The sequence below is a fragment of the Abramis brama genome (genome assembly GCF_963993115.1).
Source record: "Abramis brama genome assembly, chromosome: 3".
Taxonomy (NCBI): Eukaryota; Metazoa; Chordata; class Actinopteri; order Cypriniformes; family Leuciscidae; genus Abramis; species Abramis brama.
Genome location: NC_139965.1, coordinates 13,154,121 through 13,175,383, shown reverse-complemented (window position 1 = coordinate 13,175,383; position 21,263 = coordinate 13,154,121). Strand labels below are relative to the sequence as shown.

The 21,263-nt window shown below is 36.8% G+C and overlaps 1 protein-coding gene across 3 annotated transcripts; it reads right to left on the bottom strand.

Annotated features, from left to right (window-relative positions):
* Positions 1-2: 2 nt before the first annotated feature.
* Positions 3-20,925, bottom strand: epoa (erythropoietin a). 3 transcript variants are annotated; one of them, XM_084110283.1, is made up of 5 exons: positions 20,581-20,925; positions 4,978-5,108; positions 4,753-4,839; positions 4,462-4,626; positions 3-1,540 (listed from the first exon to the last, which is right to left on the bottom strand). In XM_084110283.1, exons 2-5 carry the CDS (start codon positions 5,086-5,088, stop codon positions 1,388-1,390), a joined length of 516 nt encoding a protein of 171 aa, XP_083966409.1. In that variant the 5' UTR covers positions 5,089-5,108; positions 20,581-20,925; the 3' UTR covers positions 3-1,387. The 3 variants fall into 3 exon arrangements, with proteins under 3 accessions (XP_083966409.1, XP_083966408.1, XP_083966407.1); XM_084110282.1 differs by lacking the exon at positions 20,581-20,925 and adding an exon at positions 10,582-10,690; XM_084110281.1 differs by lacking the exon at positions 20,581-20,925 and adding an exon at positions 10,160-10,604.
* Positions 20,926-21,263: the final 338 nt, after the last annotated feature.

The window sequence follows — 21,263 nt, the reverse complement described above, 5'->3', positions numbered from 1 at the left end:
AAATTGTGGTGGTAAGGCGAAAAGAATGACACAAACTGTGTTCAAAAATATTTAGTGGTGTGACTAAATTCCTTCAGAGGAAACAGCATGACAAAAATGCAATACTTATACTCCAGTTACGGCTTAGGCATAATGTATGCCTATATTCACTCTATCATAGCTATAAAAAAGTACTTGCATTCACATCAAATTCACCTTGGAAATTGATGTATTTACAGAATGGTGAGCAGTGTATTCTCAGCAGAGATGCTTCATAAGACGAAAAGAAAAACTTCCTCTCTCCTTGTTTTTAGCTAAGAATAATACTTTGTATTTGAATACCAAATAACATTGTGATGAAAGAACCACACAACAGCAAAATAACAGGAAAAAACATCTACAAACATACTTTGTTGCACCCAGACAGTGACTGACTGACAGATGTAAAAAAAACAACAGGCTATTTATGAAAAACACAAACAAGTTAAACAGAAAAAGAAACAAAATGTCAACCTTACGATTATTTCCCAAAGGAAAGTATGCAGCGTTGAGCGTGAAGTGGAAGTAATCTAGGATGTTCGTCATACACTAATCAATATTTTTCCTGGCACCAGCGTTATCTGTACAAGGCCGCGCTCATCGGCGTAATTCAGACATGAGCAAACGCAGAGCCTCATCAGCTCTCTCACGAAAGCTTTCAATTCCCCCGACACAAGCAGCAATCTAGTCCTTCTTCCTGTTCACCCCAACTGACCCGTAAGAATTCAGCATTACAACCTTCCTCCCCTGACATTTAAAACATTCCCTGCAGCATTCTCAAAAAGTCACACACACATACACACGGAAATGAATATAAAACCTACAGTGCATAATTAATATTGATAAATAGTCTTCTCAATCAACAGTTCATCGTTTGGAGGTGCTTGAGGCCATAGTGGATGGAGGAAGAGAGGTTTTCTCTTGAATAGCTTCAGAGAAGAACCTGCAAAAGCCAGTGATTCCAGCTCTAGGAAATATATATATAATCTATATAAATAATGACAATTTCATAAGCAATACAAAACACGTTTAAAGAGTCCCAGATAACCCTTCCCAGTCGAGTTGGGAAAGTTGCATCAGTCATATGGGGAAAGAGGAGTGATTTCTTGCAGTTTTATGATGTCTTCTGATTGATTTTTGCCGGGTAACGCAGGTGGGTTTGCAAATGCTCGACACACAGTGAGTAGACAGCCATTGGGGGCGCTTAGCATTCTGGGGGATGTATTCTTTTCCCTTTTTGAGTAAATCTTTCAAAGTGCTACAACTCCCAGTCATTCAAACTTCGGCGACATATCCTTTGTAATAGTCCATATCCTGCCTCCTGATATGAGGAGCTTCAATTAGTTTGACTCTTGCCCTGAATTGTGTATCAGCTGACACCTTGATGGCAGACAGGTGCACTGGCCAGCAGAAGACGCACTTTTCCCCGCAGGAAGTTGACGTGGATCTGAAACAGCTCTGAGATTGAGGATACTTTCTGCGTCTCCTTGTCTTCTCCACCACTGGTTGGAGGTACATATTCCTGAGAGACAGAGAGAAATGAAAGCGTAAATAAACGTATACAGTGTAACTCAAATCAGGGTTATTATCAGTTGCTAAAACTATTAAAGCATTTCTGTTAATTGAAATAAAGCTGAAATAAAATAAAATATAAATAATAGTTGGAAAAACTTGGATTAAACGAAAATTTAAAATGTTGCCTTTAAGGGACTCCTATTATGCTTTTTAATAATACTTTCTTTAGTGTTTAATGTTGCTGTTTGAGCATAAAAAAGGACAAAAGCACAAAGTCCCTCCAGCGGGAGTTATATCTATATCAGTGTCACTGTTTCTGAACTCCCTGAAACGACTCCATTGTAGTCTTGAGTTTTCTTCCAGGAACGAACACGTCACAATATTCCTCATTTAGATAATTCCCACCCCAAGGCATACGCAGAATAAAGGGACGAGGCCGGGTTGAGTTAGTTATTAGTGTGTTGAAACTAGCATTGGCATTTCCTAAACACATTTAAGCACACTGCACTTTTCAGAAGGAGGAGCTTCATAGAGACAGGAACTAAATAGAGCGTTACTGACAGACTGGAAAAAGAGGAGCCGCAACAATGGAGAATATGTGAAAAACAAGGTGTTTTTAAACATTCAAGCAATGAAAACCTCTTCTAATAGAGCCCAGAAACAAAATCAAGACGTTGTAAAAGGGTATAATAGGTCCTCTTTAAGTTGAAGCACTAAAATGATTAACTGGAAATAAATAAAAACTAAAACTAAAATAAACTAAAATAAAAATAAACCAAAATAGGTTAAAATTTTTTTTAAAAAAATGCCAAAAGCATATAACGAAATTACTAAAAAATTAAGCAAAACATTTGCATGAAAAGTAAAATTCTATTATTAATATTATAAAACTATAATAAAATTAAAATAATACTGACTCAAATATTCTGTGACAGTTTTAAATTTTAGACATTCAAGATTTTAAATTTTAAGCAATCTTTCTGTATTCACTGTAAGAAAAGTGTAAGAGGTACTGGTAATTTCCTGCCAGAATATTTTTCATTAAGTTTATGTACATTTCCTTTAACCATAAAACACAACACAATACAATGAGTAATTAAAAAATTTGCACACACACACAAAACAAAAAAATAAATCCGGACAAATTCCTTCATATAAAGACAGTACCGTTTTACAGTACAGTTGGACCCTATTTTTACAGACTTCCTAGAGTATAGTCCCACAGTTGCTGCTTGTTTTTATGTAACACTATGACACAATCAAAGTGACGAACATGCTCTCTTCCTGAAGCTGACATAAGTTTGTAGTACACTGCACTTGATTAGCATAACATCCATTTTCCTGTTCCCGTAGCTTGAGTAGTAGAGCATGACATGACGCAAGCAATCAAAGCCAAGGTCGTGGGGTTTGATTCCCAGGGAACAGGCAAGCTGATGAAATGTAGATGTAATGTATGCATATTGAATCAAACGTATAGCTTGAATGGACTGTACAGTATGTTGCTTTGGAAAATACATCTGCCAAATGCAAATTCAGTTCTAAGTGTATTATCCTAACCGTTACACTAATGAAGAATGTAATTTCCAAAACTAACAGTACCGTTCAAATGTTTGGGGTCAGTAAGATTTGTTTTTATTTTTTGGTGTTTTTGCCTTTATTAGGATAGGACAGTAGCAAAGGTGGGAGAGAGAGAGGGGTGACGGGATCGGGAAAGGTCCACGAGCCGGGACTCGAACTCTGGTTGCCTGAAGCACAACGGCGCTACATGTTGGCGCACTTGCCCACAAGGCTATCGGCACCGACTGTTTTGTTGTTTTGAAAGAAATTAATACTTTAATTCTGCAAGGACATATTCATTTGATCAAAAGTTGCATTTGATCAAGATTTCTATTTCAAACAAGTGTTGTTCTTTTGAACTCTGTTCATCAAAGAACCTAGAAAACTAATTTTTCTAACCACAACAGTTTTCAACATCGATAATTATTCTTGAGCATCAAATCAGCATATGAGAATAATTTCTGAAGGATCATGTGACACTGAAGACTGGAGTAATAATGCTGAAAATTCAGCTTTGATCACAGGAATAACTTACATTTTAAAGTATATTCAAATAGAAAACAGTTATTTTAAATTGTAATAACCCTAGGGGAAAACAAATATACTAAAATGTATTTAAAATACATTTATTTTATACTAAGTATACTACAAATACGTTTACATATTTATGTAAATTCCCTGCCATTAACCTTTCGGTACACTAAATTGGTATACTTAAAGTCTGCTAAATTTTGTATACACTTAATGCAGTTTAGTTATCCGGGAATAGGTCCAACTAAAGAAATACTTAAGTATATTTGATTGTGCTAAAGTGCAACTATTGCAAATACTTTAGGTGAACTTTAAATATCTTGCATTTAAAGATTGATAGTATACAGAGATCATACTATCCTTCCTAATAGTGATATTAAAACAGGCTTAATATTAATAAATGTGCATTGAGAAGTGCTCCAAGTAAAGTTTAATTATAATATTTATGTCAGTCATTCTCAAGCAATATGTCAGTAAACATGTTAATGGTTTGTAGTATACTTAGTATGAAATAAATGTATTTTATTAGGATACGACAGTAGGAAATGTCAATGTGGTCCATGAACTGTTTATTCCACCAACATTCTTCTAAAAATCTGATGACAGAATTTTCTTTTTTAAGTGAACTATTGCTTTAAAGATACATGCACGAAGAAAGCATGTTTTTCCTTCCACTCAAAAATGGGCATTAACAACATGATATAATAAATGATCTGTGGGGTATTTTGAGCTGAAACTTCACAGACACATACTGGGAAAACCTGAGACTTATATTACACCTTGTAAAAAGAATCTAATAAATGTGGCCTTGGTGAGCAGAAGAGACTCTGTGTAACTCACCGGTATGCTGAGACTTCGCAGCACTTGTCTGATGCTGACAATGTTTCTAATAGTGGCATCTATGTTGGATTGTATCACGTCAGTCTGATTAAATGCCTGTAATGAGCTGATGGCCTCGTTCAGCACGTGAATGCCTGACTGGACCTCCTGAGCTTGCTCCTCTATCTGAAGCGACATACAGAAGAGAGGAATATTAATGCAGTGTTAAACATGTTATTTATTATGGTATTGATTTTGGAAATGACTATATTATATTATATTATCTTCACAACAGTAGCTTCAAGTAATTACATTCATCGCTTCCCAGACATCAAAATCAACTCTGGTCAGAGGAACAGTGAAGTTTGTTGCACTGCTGCAATCATCCTTACAAGCTCTCTGCAATAACAAGAACATTCACACGCTGAGAATTAGCTTGACACTGTGTAAGATTAAAATTGCACACATGGAACGCAAGAAAGTGTCCCATGTGAAATTCTAATGAACAGCTTTAGCCGTCATGTGAATGTCACTCACCATAGCAGCTTCTGCATCCCATGCCTCCTTAATGTAGTGGTCGAGGACGCGCAGGTCGCAGATGGGGCGTAATGGGGAGGACAGGCCTGGACGGGTCCACTCCAGCACCATCAGCAGTAAGGCAAAGAGTCCTGACACACACAGAACAGATGAAGATCAGTTATAAACCAATTCAATCTTTAGATGAGATTAAAAAAAAGCCAGCACTTTTACACTTATACTCTCTAGCAAGAGACTATAGCATTCAAGTCAGGACAAACAGATTCCAGGGGTGCGTTTCCCAAAAACTTCGTTAGCCAACTAGGTTACCAACACAGTTGAGCAATTTGGCGTTTCACGAAACCATAGTACCAAAAAACATTCGCAAACGTACGTAGTCGGAACAACAGCTCTTGATCTGTGGTTAGAAGCATAGTTTCTTGTTAAAATGACATATGGAAACTTGGGCACAATAAGAAAGCTTACATTCAGTACACCCATATCTTTCATCCCATTTAAATATGTATGTAGATTTTAATCTATATATTTTAGCATGTCAACAATCAGCACTGTTTTTTTAAGGAGTGCACATGTGACGTTGAGGGAACCCAAATCAAACATCAACTAAAGCAAAATGACAAACATGCATTCATACTTGGTTACCAAGTTTTAGTTCTAATTACTAAAGTTCTTTCATTAAATAGTGCTTGATTATCATAATATAATGCTTGATTGACTGATGTTAAGAGCTGTGGCATAGGGGTTTCACAGTATGACTAATTTTATTTCACGGTAACGATATATTTCACAATATATTTATTTATATATGTAGTTATTCTTGAAAAATCAACAAAATAGCTTTGTATAATAAATAAACCCAAATACTTTAGAAATGAGAAGTACTTCACCTTGTTTGACTTTTCTTTTTCTTTTCTTTGGTAAATTATTTCTTTGGTAAACTATTTTGATTGCTAAATATAGTAAACAAAACACACTGATCAACTTTTAGATGAACTGCCCCCAACTGATTGATATTAAATACAACTCATTGGTGCAATTAAACTTTAAATAAAGTGTTGCTGAATAATTTTTCAATCTCATGTTATTGCTTTACTTCATCCATCAGCTTATAATTTCTGAATATTTTATAATGAACTATTCTATTCATAATAAATTACTTCCTTTTAATTTTGTAGGATATTAGTAATACTAGTTTGTGTTCCCCGGTACATTTTTGCCATGTCTTGCCTAAACCGTAGCCTACGGGTGCTGCACTGCTCTAGTTGGGTGCTGCGCCTTTCCCCCCGAAAATATCACGTTAACAACAACCCTTTAGAAAACGTAATTCCTTTGTGGATCCTCTTGATCTGCTTTCTCCATGTTTCTTTGACAAATATCAGTCTCACACACACTGCACGTGAGTTAACCACGCCCACTTATTTGCATGTCGCGGTATACACAGAATAAAAAAATCTGTTACGGTTGACATTTTCTACCGGGGTAACGATATATATACCGTCACACCGCCCAACCCTTTGGAATTTTATATATATAGTACATCAGTCTAAAAAATGTAATAGCCAATGGCGATTCTATTGCCAAGGTGTGTGTAGAGGGTTGTATAGACGCCAGCAGTGACTTCAAGACTCTTAAGGCAAATTCACAGAGCATCGACAGACACAGATCAACGGCACCGTCACTTCTCAGACATGACAAAACCCGACAAATGGTGATTCAACGTTCAATCAGTGAAAACAAGTGCCAACCAACAGCAACAGCCGCAGACAGGGGAAAAACACTGATCCCACAAAGTGTCAGTTGCTGGTGGTCATCGTCTGTGGAATGGCCTTTAAAGGCAAATTCACACCGCACCGACAGACGAGGACAATCCCGAGATTACACTACGCCACTTCTCTGAAAGACACCAACAGATGCCATTATTTTCATGATGTGTGTGCAGTAAATAGCCATCTGTAAATAAACAAACCAATGTAAAACATTACTGGGGCAAACAAGTCAATAAATAAGACCCGTAACCAACATTTTGACCTGTAAAAGAGGTCAAGATTTAAGCAACTGAAAAAAGAAGAAGAAGAAGAAGAAGAAGAAGAAGAAGAAGAAAAAATCATCAGGAAAAAGACAACACCCACACAACGCTCGACTATTCTGTCTATCTGGAATAAAGAGACGGATTACACAGAAAGAGTGTTTGTGTGTGTCTGGTCTTTAATCCTCTATCACATGCGTGTCAGAAACCTAGCGTCTGAGTCAAAGCAAAAATGAAATGATAAAAATACATATTTGCAGTGGCAACAAATTGTAATTCTAATCTTTTCCTATCGTCCCTCTCTTTACTCTGCCGAGCTCAAGCCTTGAGGCTCGACATTGCTTGTCCACTTTTAGGGCAGATAAGCACTGAGTGAATAAGGATTCATCCTATGCAGCTGGCCATGTGATTGAACAACATTTATTTCTTATTGGAACATTTTTGAATGCACTCTTTCAGCTTTAGCAGGCTATGACGCAACAGGACTCTGATCAAAGCGGATGTACCCTCTGGAGATGCTCTGATCTTGAGCACATGAAACACTCAAGGTTGGGCCAAAATTTTGAGTAGAATGTCAATGATCAGAATTTTCTTTCTTTTCTTTGCGAGTTTTTCTGCTGGCCTCAGCTTGACAAATCACTTTACTGCTGATCTTGGCAGAGAATGGCGTCTTGTCACGAAAGCAACAGAGGTTCTGTTGACAGCATGACCTATGGAAAAACCAAGAACTCACTGTAGAAACACAGAGTGTGTCTGAATGCTGCAGAACGCACGTCCACCAAGTAATCAGCCAATCCCTAACAGCTACATTTCATCTGACCAAGCCTCCAACATTTTACAGTCTCGTAATTTAATTACATGTAGCCACTTCTCCCATAGCTAAACATATGGATATTATCTCTGTAAACAGACATGTCCATCTTTCATTCAGTTAAAGTGACCCAGCAACGACGAGGTGCTGTTGCAGGCCCCCCATACACATTTGTTTTAGTCACACTATAAAAGTTAGGACTCAGTGGGAGTCAGTTTACCGAGGCTGCATTTATTTGATCAAAAAAATATAGTAAAAAGTAAAAACGTAATGTTGCATTGTATATTACAATTTAAAACAACTGTTTTCTATCTTAATATATTTATGTTGGCTTGAGAAAGTAAACTAAATTTAAACAGTATCTCCTTCTAGGAATTTCAAGCTACAACCACCCAAACTCGGGTCAGGCCTGTTCTGACTTGGGTTGCTATTTATTTTCTAAATGATCAGACTTACGATTTTCATTAATCGGACGATCAAAAATGTTATAAAACTTTCAAACAAGGCTTTGTCAAGCCAACATAAAAGTTTGTCCCAACGAACTTTACTGACCCCAAACTTTTGAACAGTAGTGTACACAGTACACACTATTAGTGGGTTATCATATACAAATTTAAAGGAATAGTTCACTTTAAAATGAAAATTCTGTCATCATATACTCACCCTCATGTTGTTTCAAACCTGTATGAATTTTTTTTTCTTCTGCTGAACAGAAAGGAAGATATTTAGAAGAATGTCAGTAACCAGGCAGTTTCTGGGTCCCATTGACTTCCATAGTAGGAAAAAAATATACTATGGAAGTCAATGGGACCCAGAAACTGTCTGGTTACTGACATTCTTCTAAATATCTTCCTTTCTGTTCAGCAGAAGAAAGAAATTCATACAGGTTTGAAACAACATGAGAGTGAGTATATGATGACAGAATTTTCATTTTAAAGTGAACTATCCCTTTGTGAGTTATAAAATGTAATAAAAAAGTCTAAATAATTGTCAATAAGAGTGAAATCAATATAATTGAGAATTTTAGTTTAAGAGGAGGAATGAAGGAAGTTGATTATGTTTTCAAGGGGCTACTTAAATTACAACAGTTAAGCCATGAAAACACTAATTATTCACTCGTTTATAGGGCCTTAGATTTAAACAGCCAGAGGCAAGAGGTTGAGTTAAAGAGAATCTCTCAATGGAGAATGTGCTAACTCTCCATATCCTTGCACAAACACAAGGCTTATATACCTCACTGAATGACTAAAGGATAGCAACAGAAAGAGGGAGAGAGACTATATCACATGCCTTACTCTCCAGCAGAGGGAACCGCCAACTACACCGAGTGTCTAAGGGCTTGAAGTTAGGATCATAGCCAATGTTAAAGGTAACAGGGGAAGTACCAACACTAAATGCCAACAAGTAGAGTCTATTTTTTGCCTTGCAAGAGAGAGCACTGTCAAAGTGGTGACTTTTACCCTTGGTAAAAACCAAGGACCTTGACCTAAATATGTAAATTCGATTTTGTTCATTAAATACATTGACTGTGTGAACACTTCATTAAAATAATAATATTTCATTAAATTGGACTTCGGCTATGGAAATTCATTGATGCAATTGTACAGGAAACTACAATTAAACCTAGAATGGTTTAATTACAATCTACAATGGTACAATCTACAATGGTTCTTAAAAATTAAATATCGTATATATACATTTTTTTGTGTACATTTCCCTTCTTGCAGGGAAAACCACTAGAGAAGCCATTTGTGAACATCCGATCTGTCTACAAGCTTTTTTTTCTGCAAAGTCACTCTCATTTTCAGAATGAATTTGCTAGTCTATTCTCAACTTCTGATGATGCAGCACTTTTACACAGAGTCACAGAGTGAGTCAGCTCTCGTTGTAATGTAAAGCTCATGCTTGTAAAGATGCCAGGTCATGCATGGGAAATTCCAACACAAATTCATTACAAGAAATACTGATAGCTCAAAACAACCCCCTTTCTGAATAATACCTTTCATGTTTAACAATTAAAATGCAATTTGATTGATCAATAGGAGAATATGAGCATTTGAATTACATTTTTTTTTTATTTCGTATTATAATTCCAGTGATGATTTGCTCCACCATTCAATTCACTTTCACTTACATGCTCACTTTCGTAGTTTCAAATTATTAACAATACCAGTAAAAAAAAAGAAAAAAAAGAAGAAGTTTTTTTTGGTCTATATTTGTATTTTGTCCTATGCACTGATAAACAGTAAACGATTAACGAATTAACGATTAACAAAAACACTGATTTCCACTTGTTGCTAAGCGCACATGTAAAGCCAAATTTTGTAAAAGCGTAAGGATCTTACCTGAACCGTGAAACATTCGCAAAGCAACTTGGCATTTTTCAAACACATGATTAAAAATGACAAATATCGCGCAAAGACAGCTCGACTGGTGGCGCAAAAGACATGGAGAGACTGGAGCACAGACGCATCCAGCCCTGCGCGCTGCTTCAAGTCCTCTGTGGGACGCACACGCGATCAAATACAATGACACCGTCCCTTCCCAGGAGGCACGTACTCAGATCAGTCAGGCTTATTGGCAAGCTTTCTATGAATGTAAATGCCCCCTCTCTCCACGAAAGCGATTAAGCAGAAAAGGTGGAATGCTCTCACTAATGTCAGAGGTGGAGAATGGACCAGTCATCCACGAGACAGCTACAAAATGTTGAAGCTCAGGTAGAAAAAAAAGAAAAAGAAAAAAGGCTGAGGTCGTTGAATTTACTCACTGGTTATCTGCATCTCAGAATCCAGTCCTCACAGGATCCTCTCCGTTTTGTCCATAGCTCCGTCTATAGCCCGTTAATTGCAACCAAAGCTTTTTAAGGTATTGTCAGCACTCATCGGTTCCGTAATGCTTAGCTATTTATTTATTTTCAATCCATGACTTTGAAAATAAAAAATTAAATATAACAGTCTCGTGATACTTATCAGATCAACTTCCTGTTTTGGAAGGAATTAGTCTTTCATTGTTACTCACATAATATCTGGTTTCTCAAAGTAGTCTACAAAATAAACAGTGTACTAAAAAGGGCTTCCTCTCAATGCAATTTCTACAATGATCTTTTAACTGCATTTTCCACTTGGCATACTTCCAGGTAAGGTGGTAATACAAAGAAATGAAACAATAGTCACAATTATGTACCCCATTTATGCTTTGTATTAAAGGTTGGTAATTTTGTTCAGGGATCAGGGAGGCAGATCTTCATATTCATAAGAAGAAGGTCCTGTCCACATCGTTCCAAAGTTTGGGATCAGGAAGATGTTTTAATGTTTTTGAAAGAAGTCTCTTCTGCTCACGTAGGCTGTGTTTATTTTATCCAAAATATTGTGAAATATTATTACAATTTAAAATCACCGTTTTCTATTTGAATGTCTTTTAAAATGTAATTTATTCCTGTGATCAAAGCTGAATATTCAGCATTATTACTCAAGTCCTTAGTGTGATCCTTCAGAAATCCTTATAATATGCTGATTTGATGCTCAAGAAACATTTCTTATTATTATCAAGTTTGAAAACAGTTGTGTACCATTTTTTTCAAGATTCTTTGATGAATAAAGTTCAAAAGAACAGCATCTGAAATAGAAAGCTTTTGTAACATTATAAATGTCTTTACTGTCACTTTTGATCAATTTTATACAGGGGGACTATCTTCACATAAATTAAAAAGCCAAAAACCCAAGAATTAAATCTAAATGGGTAACATTCAGGAAAAAAAACAACAAAGAAAAACATTCAGGGAAAGTTGTTTTGTGACTATAAAAAAAAAGAAAAAAGAAAAAAGGGGGATAAATTAAAGTTTATCCTAATCCTGGATATATATTAGCGGTCACCTCACCTGTGGGACATTTCTTCCAGAATCCCTTCACCACATCAACTCCATTTCTTAAATGTATATTAATTAAGTACCAGGAGAACTTAAACATCACCCTCCATTGTGAACAGCAAAATCTGTTTACTTTTACCACTCTCCAGGATTAGGCTTTAGGAATCAATAAAATCTGTGCTGATCAAGTCAATCTAATTTGCAGACCGAATTTTGAATTTCTCAAAGTTGTTTCAGATGCCATTTGGAGTTTAACATGAATGGAAAAACATTATAAATCCTTAAATCTTACAAGGTTTGTCAGTGTGAAAAGTTTTCTACAATCTAAGATCAATATATATATATATATATATATATCATTTATTTTTGGCATTTTGCCTTTCTTGGGATAGTATAGATAGACAGGGAGTGAAGTGGGAGAGAGAGGGGGACAGGAAACGTCCACAAGCTGGGACTCGAACTCAAGTCACCCAAAGCACAACCGCTCCACGTGTCAGAGCGCTGCCCACGGGGCTATTGGCTCCGACAGCAATAAATATTAAACTTCAGATGTGTTTAGTAGCTGGCACAGAATAGTGTAATCCAGGAAGATACGAGTCTATCCAGGAAAACATATTAGGTCTCTGGGAAGACAGAGAGTGTCCAGAGTTCAAAGATCCTGATTTTATCCTGAGGGATCAATAAAGTTTATCTATACATATCTAGAGGGCATTCAAAACAGAATCTCTATGTATTTTGTCTACTACTTGCAGCCAAAATTGGCTGAATTAAAATTATGTTCATGCTGAGTCAATTGGAAGTTCCCTTTTAGTGTCTCCATAGTTTAATTGGTTACTTTTATCTTGCATGCTCTTTCAACCAGGTCTGTTTGTTGAAGGGCGACAGGGCTGGATAGAGGTTGTTTGGGCAACAGTTGTACAATGTATATATTAGGATATGAGGCCCAGCTTCTCTCAGTTCTAAGGATAGTCAATATGAAAACCTCTCTATATGTATAAATGTTTTCCAAATATAGGAATATTTTATGGTTAACAAAATACATTATGAATAATGTAATATGAATTATTTCATATATCATATTATGAAATAAATGTTTTTCTCCAAAACACGTTGGCCACAATTATTGGCATCCCTAAAATGTTTTATGAGTAAAATATCTCTTAAGTACATTCCCATTCATATTTACATTTTTTTAGCACACCAGGGTGACTAGGAACATGAAATTGTCCAGCCATGACTTATATTGTCCAGTATGTAAATATGAGGAAACACAAAGGTAAAATTCCCTTAATCATTCATCACAATGTGTAAAACCAAAGAATATAGTTCTGATGTGCAGCAAAAGACAGCTAAGAAAATAGCTAAAGCATTGAACATTATCATTTCCACCATCAGGGCATTAAAGGGATAGTTCACCCAAAGATGAAATTTACCCCATGATTTACTCACCCTCAAGCCATCCTAGGTGTATATGACATTCTTCTTTCAGACGAACACAACCGGAGTTATATTAAAAAATGTCCCGGCTCTTCCAAGCTTTATAATGCCCCATCAGTCCATACCCCAAAAACCCATTTGTTCGGAAGCTCTAGGAATGGAATCAGTTCAGTCCGCACCCCACAGAACCTCGAGTTTAATTACACATCAAACTCACTACTCCACCACAGACCCAAGTCATCAAATCAAATCAAGTATATTTGTATAGCGCTTTTCACAATACAGATTGTATCAAAGCAGCTTCACAGTATTAAATTAAAATAAAATAATACAACAAGGTTTGTTTCTAGTGGAATTTATTGATTGATAAAATAAAATTAAATATCCCCAAAATATCCCCAACTGAGCAAGCCAAAGGCAACAGCATCATCAGCATGGGAACTAAAGATGTTACAAATCTGCCTGCAAGAGGATGCTTGTCTATATTGTCTTAATGCAAGGCGAAGAGGAGAGTTTGAGTGGCCAAAGACTCTCCAAGGATCACAGCTGGAGGACTGCAGTTAAGTCAAATTAGTTTGAAAAAAAGTCTCAAAAAGTCTAAAAAAAAATGTTTTTTTTTTCAAACAGCACCTACATCACCAAATGTTGTTTGGAGGGTTTCAAGAAAAAAAAAAAATCCTCTGCTCTCATTCAAAAACAAACTCCAGCAAATTCATTAGCCAGACACTACTGGACCTTCAACCAGGACTGGGTTCTATGGTCAGATGAAAATAAATAAATAACCTTTTGGCAGCAAACACACTTTGCTTTGGTGCAAAGAAGGATAAATAGTACCCCATGCCCACTATTAAATATAGTGATTGATCTTTGATATTGTGGACCTATTTTTCTGCCCGAGGTCCTGGTCAATTCTGACAATCACTCTATGTACTGATGTGCCAAAACATTATGACCGGCTGATATGCTGTTGGTCCTCTACATGCTGCCAAACAGCGCCAACCCACTGATGGATCGAACTTGTTGAGGCTCAATTGGATTGAGACCTGGGGAATTTGGAGGCCAGGGGAACACCTTGAACTCTTCATTCCTGATCGTGTGGCAGGGTCATTATCCTGCTGAAAGAGGCCACTTCCTCGGAAACACCATTGTCATGAAGGGTTCTTCAACAATGTTTAAGTATGTGGCACGTGTCAAATTTACATCCACATGATTTCCCAGCAGAACATTGCTCAGAGCATTGCACTCCTTCCACTTTCTTGTTTTCATCACACAGTACATCCTGGTGCCCTCACTTCCCCACTTAGACGACGCACACGTTCACAGCCATCTACACGATGTTCAAGAAAACAGGATTCATCGGACCAGGTGATCTTTAAGGTCACAAAACTCTGGGCTTTTGATAGTACCTAGAATATCTAAGTCCACTAAAGGAGGCAGAGCATTTTCACATTTGGCTCTGAAACATTAAACTCTGGAAAAGCCTTCCTGATAATGTTCGGGGCTCAGACTCGCTCTCCCAGTTTAAATCTAGATTGAAGTCAATCCTGTGAAGACTTCAGATGACGCAAACTCTGAATCAACATGCACCAATGCTACATTTTTCTAAATGTCATAATCATTTGTTAATAAACAAGTTTTCATTACTTCAGTGAGCTCATTGTTTCTGCATGAAATTATTACGTTTAAATTAATACCCTTTTCGCTAACTGTGATTTTGTATATGTACATTTCTGAAATAACTTAGACAGTTTCCTCTGATAACAGATCACTCTAAATCGTAATGTGGACTCATGCATTTTCTGTAAAGCTGCTTTGAAATGGTGTGTATTGTGAAAAGCGCTATACAAATAACCGTGAATTGAATTGAACTGAATCTTCTTCCACTGATCCAAGGTCCAGTTCTGATACTTGCGTGCCCATAGTAGGTGCTTTCAACGGTGGACAGGGGTCATCATAGCAGAGTCCTGCATGTGGCCGGCTACCTGACGGGTGAACCGCTAATCTTTGATGTAACGGGTGAAATAATATTTACGTTGTCATTTGCGGTGCGGGTGTGGGTCGGGAATCAATAGGCACAGGCGGACTCTGGGTCCAATAACCAAGACTATTCCGACTCAATTCGGTACTCATTGATAGGCAGCTGCTTTTAAACGCTCCCATAATTAGATAGATAGATAGATAGATAGATAGATAGATAGATAGATAGATAGATAGATAGATAGATAGATAGATAGATAGACTATTCAGAAAAGCCTAAAGCCTTGGAGTCATTGTGTTATCTGTCATGGCTCTGCAGTTCACAAAAATGGTTCACACAATTTGGATATCGCTGTATATTATTTCCTCTGTTTTAGTAAACATCACAATAATAAAGTGATTGGATACACATAGACAAGATCTGTATTGCCTACAGACACTGTGTTTGTTGTCATAGCTAGAAATCTTTCGGAATCACTTGTCGTCTTGTTTGATCAAACCACTGTTTGCTCTGCCTGAGCCAAACCGAGAGCAGGGAGAGACAAGGTACGTGCTGTGGAACATGTGTCATGGATGAGGAGGGGGAAAGGGGGGGGCAGTCCCGGCATAGTGACTCCGAGGCTTGGACCCTGTCATTGATTTTGCCATGATTCAAAAAGAGAGGGGGGTTATGTGTGGGAGGAAGACCCAAGGACACCCCCCCTCCCCTTTACTAGTAAACAAAGACAGCCAGAATTTGGCAATGCAAAGAAAGAGAGAGAGTGTGAGAATTAGAGGGAGATCTGCATAGTAAATAGAGAATGACTATGCGTCCACTGTCTTGATTCCTGAATGGGACGAGAGCCAGATCAGGCTCCTTGTTTAAGGTCCAGTGGCGCGCCACAAGACAGGAAACTCACATGAAAGAATGGGGGACGGGGACGTCGGAGCCACTAAGGTGGCCTGTCGGAAGTTATTGTTTCTGAATAAGAAGCATCCAAAATAATCGTGAGTTCATGGGGTAGCGCTTTCTTTGTTACAAGACAAACTGTTTGCTCACCCCCACACACACACACACACACACTGGTTTCCATGTTTTATGGGGACTTCCCATAGATGTAATGGTTTTTATACTGTACAAACTGTATATTCTGTCCCCTTGCACTAACCCTGCCCCTAAACCTACCCATCACCGAAAACTTTCTAGAATTTTTTTGATTTTCATAGCATACTTCATTTAGTATGATTTATAAGCTATTTTCCTCATGTGAACCAAAAAAGTCCCCATAAGGTCAAAATTTACTGGTATTTCTATCCTTGTCCCCATAGAATACCACGCATGCACACACACACACACACACACACACACACACACATACATACACACACACATACATACACACACACATACATACACACACACACACACACAGTATTTAAAAAGTTGGTGTCAGTTTTTTTTTTTCTTTCTTTGGAAAGGGATTAATACTTTTATTCAACAAGGATGCGTTAATTTAATCGCAAGTGACAGTAAATACATTTATAATGCTACAAAAGATTTTCAAATACATTTTGCTCTTTTGAATTTTCTATTCATCAAAGAATCCTGAAAAAATGTCTCTTCTCACAAAAATATGAAGCAATACAACACTGATAATAATAACTCTTGAGCGCCAAATCAGCATATTAATCTCAATTTAATTCACATATTTGTAGAGCGCTTTTCACAATACACATCGTTTCAAAGCAGCTTTACAGAAAATGCATGAGTCCACATTTCAATTTAGAGTGATCTGTTATCAGAGGAAACTGTCTAAGTTATGTATTTCAGAAATGAACATACAAATCAGGCTTGGAATGGTTTCTGAAGGATCATGTGATACTGAAGACTAATGAAGATTAATGATGCTGAAAATTCAGCTTTGCATCACAGAAATAAATTACATTTTAAAATATATTAAAATAGAAAACAGTTATTTTAACTTTTAACTTTTTTACTGTATCTTTGATAAAATAAAAGCTGTGGTAAGCATAACAATATTTAAAAAAAACGTACAGACCCAATTTTTAACAGTACTGTGTCTGTGAGTGTGTGCGCGCTCACAGCACATTGTTATCCCATTTTCTATCCCAACTTTAATGCATCACTCCAAAGCATTATGTTAATGTATTGCTGTCAAAGGGATAGATACAAATGTGAAGGTCTTTCTCCGTTTCAACATAAGGGTTTGCAGGCCAAAAGAGAAAAGCTGCAGATGATCTTTGGCAGCGTTCACACACACACACACACACACACACACACACACACACACACACACACACACACACACACACACACACACACACACACACACACACACACACACACACACACACACACACACACACACACACACACACACACACACAGCCTGCTGCTCGAAACAACCTGATCATTTCAGGAAGACCCCTTCCTCCCACCCTGGACCCTGCTACCCACCCCTTCATCTTCAGCTATAAATATCACTCTGCTCTTTCCTAGGTGTGGGGATTTTAATAGACTGGAAAGAGCTTCATCAACTGATACAATCTGCACTTTACAATGATAAGACGGACAGCTTTTACTGGCTGAAGAATACTGGGATATTTCTAGCTTTGGCCTTTGCTCTCTCCAGCAGAAAGGAATAGAAATCTTTGTTACCTTTGACACTTCCATTAAAATGATTTTTTTAAATGAATTTAATTCATTCAAATGGCTTCTTCAATAAATTTTAGTGTAATTTCAAACAACCTCCATATCATTCACATCTTAACAGATTTCTTTCCCAATGCCTATGATTAGCCTTTTCTACAACTCTACTGGTTATAATTAAAATGCTATAAGATAGTTTTGCTCCAGCAATTGTTAAACAGCCACTGGATCAAACTTTTTTTATAAACTCTCAGTTAGAAAGTTAGTCACATAGCGTACATTTCCTTCAACACCAATAAACATATGGTTAAGAACATTTTAAAATTAGTTGATAGGCTTGTGTGTAATGCACCACCACTGACATGGTTATTGTTGTTAGATTAGTACTCCTTGTTCCGCCGTTGCATATTATTAACAGCAGATGCATACTAATCATGTCACTATGCCAAATTCACAGTTAAACCATTCAGAGTATTACCGACAGCCAGCCAACGGACAAAAAGAAATCCTGAGGTCATTTCATGAATGAAGACAGCGGTACAACTGCTGAAGTTAACCGAGAAACCAATAATGCAGTTACAAGTGTCTTACATAACATTTCATAAATGTTCATTATACACATCAACAAAAATGTTACACCTGTGAGCTTAGTAAGGTTTTGGCAACAGACTGTTTCAAAAAAACGTTTTGGCAACACCTAAATGAATAATTCTATATGCTTTTTTTATTTAACTATTTGCATGCTATTCTTAAGCATTAAAAAATGCACACATATTGTCAACGAAATCTCAGAAAAGGACCCAACAAGAAAAATTTGAATGCAATGACTTTGCCAGCCTCCACTCACCTATAGTTATCCGTACAGTCTTGTGTCCCGCTTGAATCATAGCTACATACACACAAACAGTTTGACCTCTTTAAATACAGGGTTTTATTTTTCCATCCTAACCACAGTATTTTGCATCAGGGACTTTGATGCAAGTTTTTAAATGTCTTCCATATCCAGATTTGTGTCTGATCTTAAGTGTTCATCTTTAGTCTATCTCAAGTCAAAACATTCAATTTCAGGCCAGCATTCACATTTCCCTTATCATGCATTGTTTATCGTAGTCTATTCTTTGACCTTGTGATCTGTTTTCATGCATGCTATCTACCTGCTTAGTCTTGACCTTGTTTTAGTAATGGTTTAAACCCCTTTGGTTTCAATGAATCTTATATCCATCCACAGATGCCATTGTTATAACCAGGGCTTGACATTAACTTTTTTTGCTCACCAGCTACTGTGACTAGTGGTTCTCCAAAGTTACTAGCCACTCAGCATTTTCACTGGCCACAATTTTGACATGGGGCAAAACTGCCATATAGATATTTTTAATATTATCTCATTATTTGGCAGCCGGTATATTAGGCTGCTATCACTTTAATTCCTGACGCATGGATCCATTATACCATTACACATGCATTTTCTTTCTTAATCTCAACTGTTTACGTTCACTTAAAACATAACTGACTGTATTCACGTGAATACTTGCCAAGACCGTTTAAGCAGCGAGAAAGAACTCTATTTAGTACTGAGAGTTGGCTTTATGTGCGCGCACTTTGAGTGTGAGCACAAAATCTACGGGTATGAGTAAAATAATGTGTAATATGCGCAATCTCACGCCGAAATTCAAGCCCTGTAACACCAACAATACTCATCCGGAGCAAATGAAATGAGTGAGTGAGGGGAGGCGGGTATGTGTGTAACTCGCTGTCGAAGAGATGAGAGAGAGCGAGAAAGCGCAGCTGATATCGTCTATCTATTCTGCAGAAAATGAGTATTAAGCGTTTCATATATTTCAGTATCGATATGTATCGAAAAATGTATCTCTTTGACAACACTACATTGCACTTAGTTTATTATTTCAGATGCCTTTGTAAAGACTACAAAATAAAAATAAAAATAAAAATAAAAATGAAAATGTTATATATAAAATTCAACCCGCCAAAGTGGATAGTAGGAGTGACTGAAATCCACCAGCATTTGGTGAGTGTCAATGTCAAGCTCTGTTTACAAGAGAGAAAATGCTTACTGCTAAATATATGATTGTTAATGTTTCAAGAATTATCTGAGTATCAGATTTTTCCTTAATTTCCAGCATTTTTCCAATATTTGGTTGCTGAATTGTACCGTTTCTAAATCCAGCTTCATTTCTTTGTAAAACAAGTCATTTCATTTAATGATTAAATGAAAAAATGGCCTTCTCGTATGTACAGTGCCTCAGAAAAATGCAAGGACTAATCCTACATAATAGGTCAAAAACAATGTGTTTACCAAACCACTTGTTTATACTCATACAGGTTGTTTTCTTTTCCTTGACAATGGCATCCAGTCTACCCAGAGATATTTTGGGGTTTGTTTCTGCTTTGGGACCATTATTGACAGAGTGATGCATAATAATAGTCTACTCTTTCTGCCACCAGTGTCGTTTCTCTGGTTGCATATGTTTTTGTTTATGTTTATGTTCACGTGTATGGGAAATGGACAGTTGGAGGATGACTCTATTTCTGTCCATTTGGAAACAACTTAGAAAAACAAAAAGACTGTAACCTCCAAGATTGTTTAGAGATCATGTGTCTTGAATAATGCGGTTAAAAACAATGTATTTGACATCTTATTTGTTCCCCTTGTTGTGTGGCTTATCTTCCTAACCTTATTCAAGACACATGATCTCTAGTCTAAACAATCATGATGCATTACAACAAATCAGATGCAATACTCAACCTAGGTTGGCATTTATTGCACAACCAAATTGTCTCGTTAATTAACATATGTAGCCTAATAGAACGTAGCTTACCTTATTCATAGCCTTGGCCAAAGTTTGCAGTTCACTCCACAGCCAAAGTTAAATGTGTCTAGGATATACTTCCAGAACACTGGCTCCCTCTGCTGATGGTTAGCGCTACAAACGCTTGAGGCAATAATGGTGCCTGCATAATTAGGGCAGCCTTTTGTTAAACATACAAAAGAAAAAAGAAAAAAAAAAAGAAAAGAAAAAAAGAGCAGAAATGTCATCCAGACCATCAAAAACTTAAAATAGAAAATTAACAATAAATATGAGATGCATAATATGATATACGCAGAAGAAATAATATTTTTGCCAAGTTGTGCGAACTTACAATCTGAATCTGAACCTACAATGAACCTTCAATCTGAACATACAATCTGTATGATACAAAATTCATATTTCTTTTGATGAATTGTTCAAAAAGAAAAAAAGCCTTCTTTGTAAATACTACTCTACGTCCGTGTTTCCTTATTTGATAATAACTGAAGATTCATAAATCTAAATTAGCTGTGGCCTATCGTTGTGTTTGACCCTTTTCACATTTCTGAGTTTCTCAGAAGCAGAAGTTGTCATAGCTGGGTAAACTTTAATGAGAGAATAATTACTACATGAATAAAACATAAATCAATGAGAGAATTACATTTTATATTTTTCATGTTCCCACTTGCTCAAATACCAAAATGTAAAATTCC

Bases quoted from the DNA above. Each gene is read 5' to 3' on its own strand.
- epoa (XM_084110281.1), bottom strand. The intron at 4,840-4,977 runs GTGAGTGACATT...TTGTTATTGCAG, and splicing joins GGGATGCAGAAGCTGCTATG to AGAGCTTGTAAGGATGATTG. The intron at 4,627-4,752 runs GTAATTACTTGA...ATGTCGCTTCAG, and splicing joins ATGTCTGGGAAGCGATGAAT to ATAGAGGAGCAAGCTCAGGA.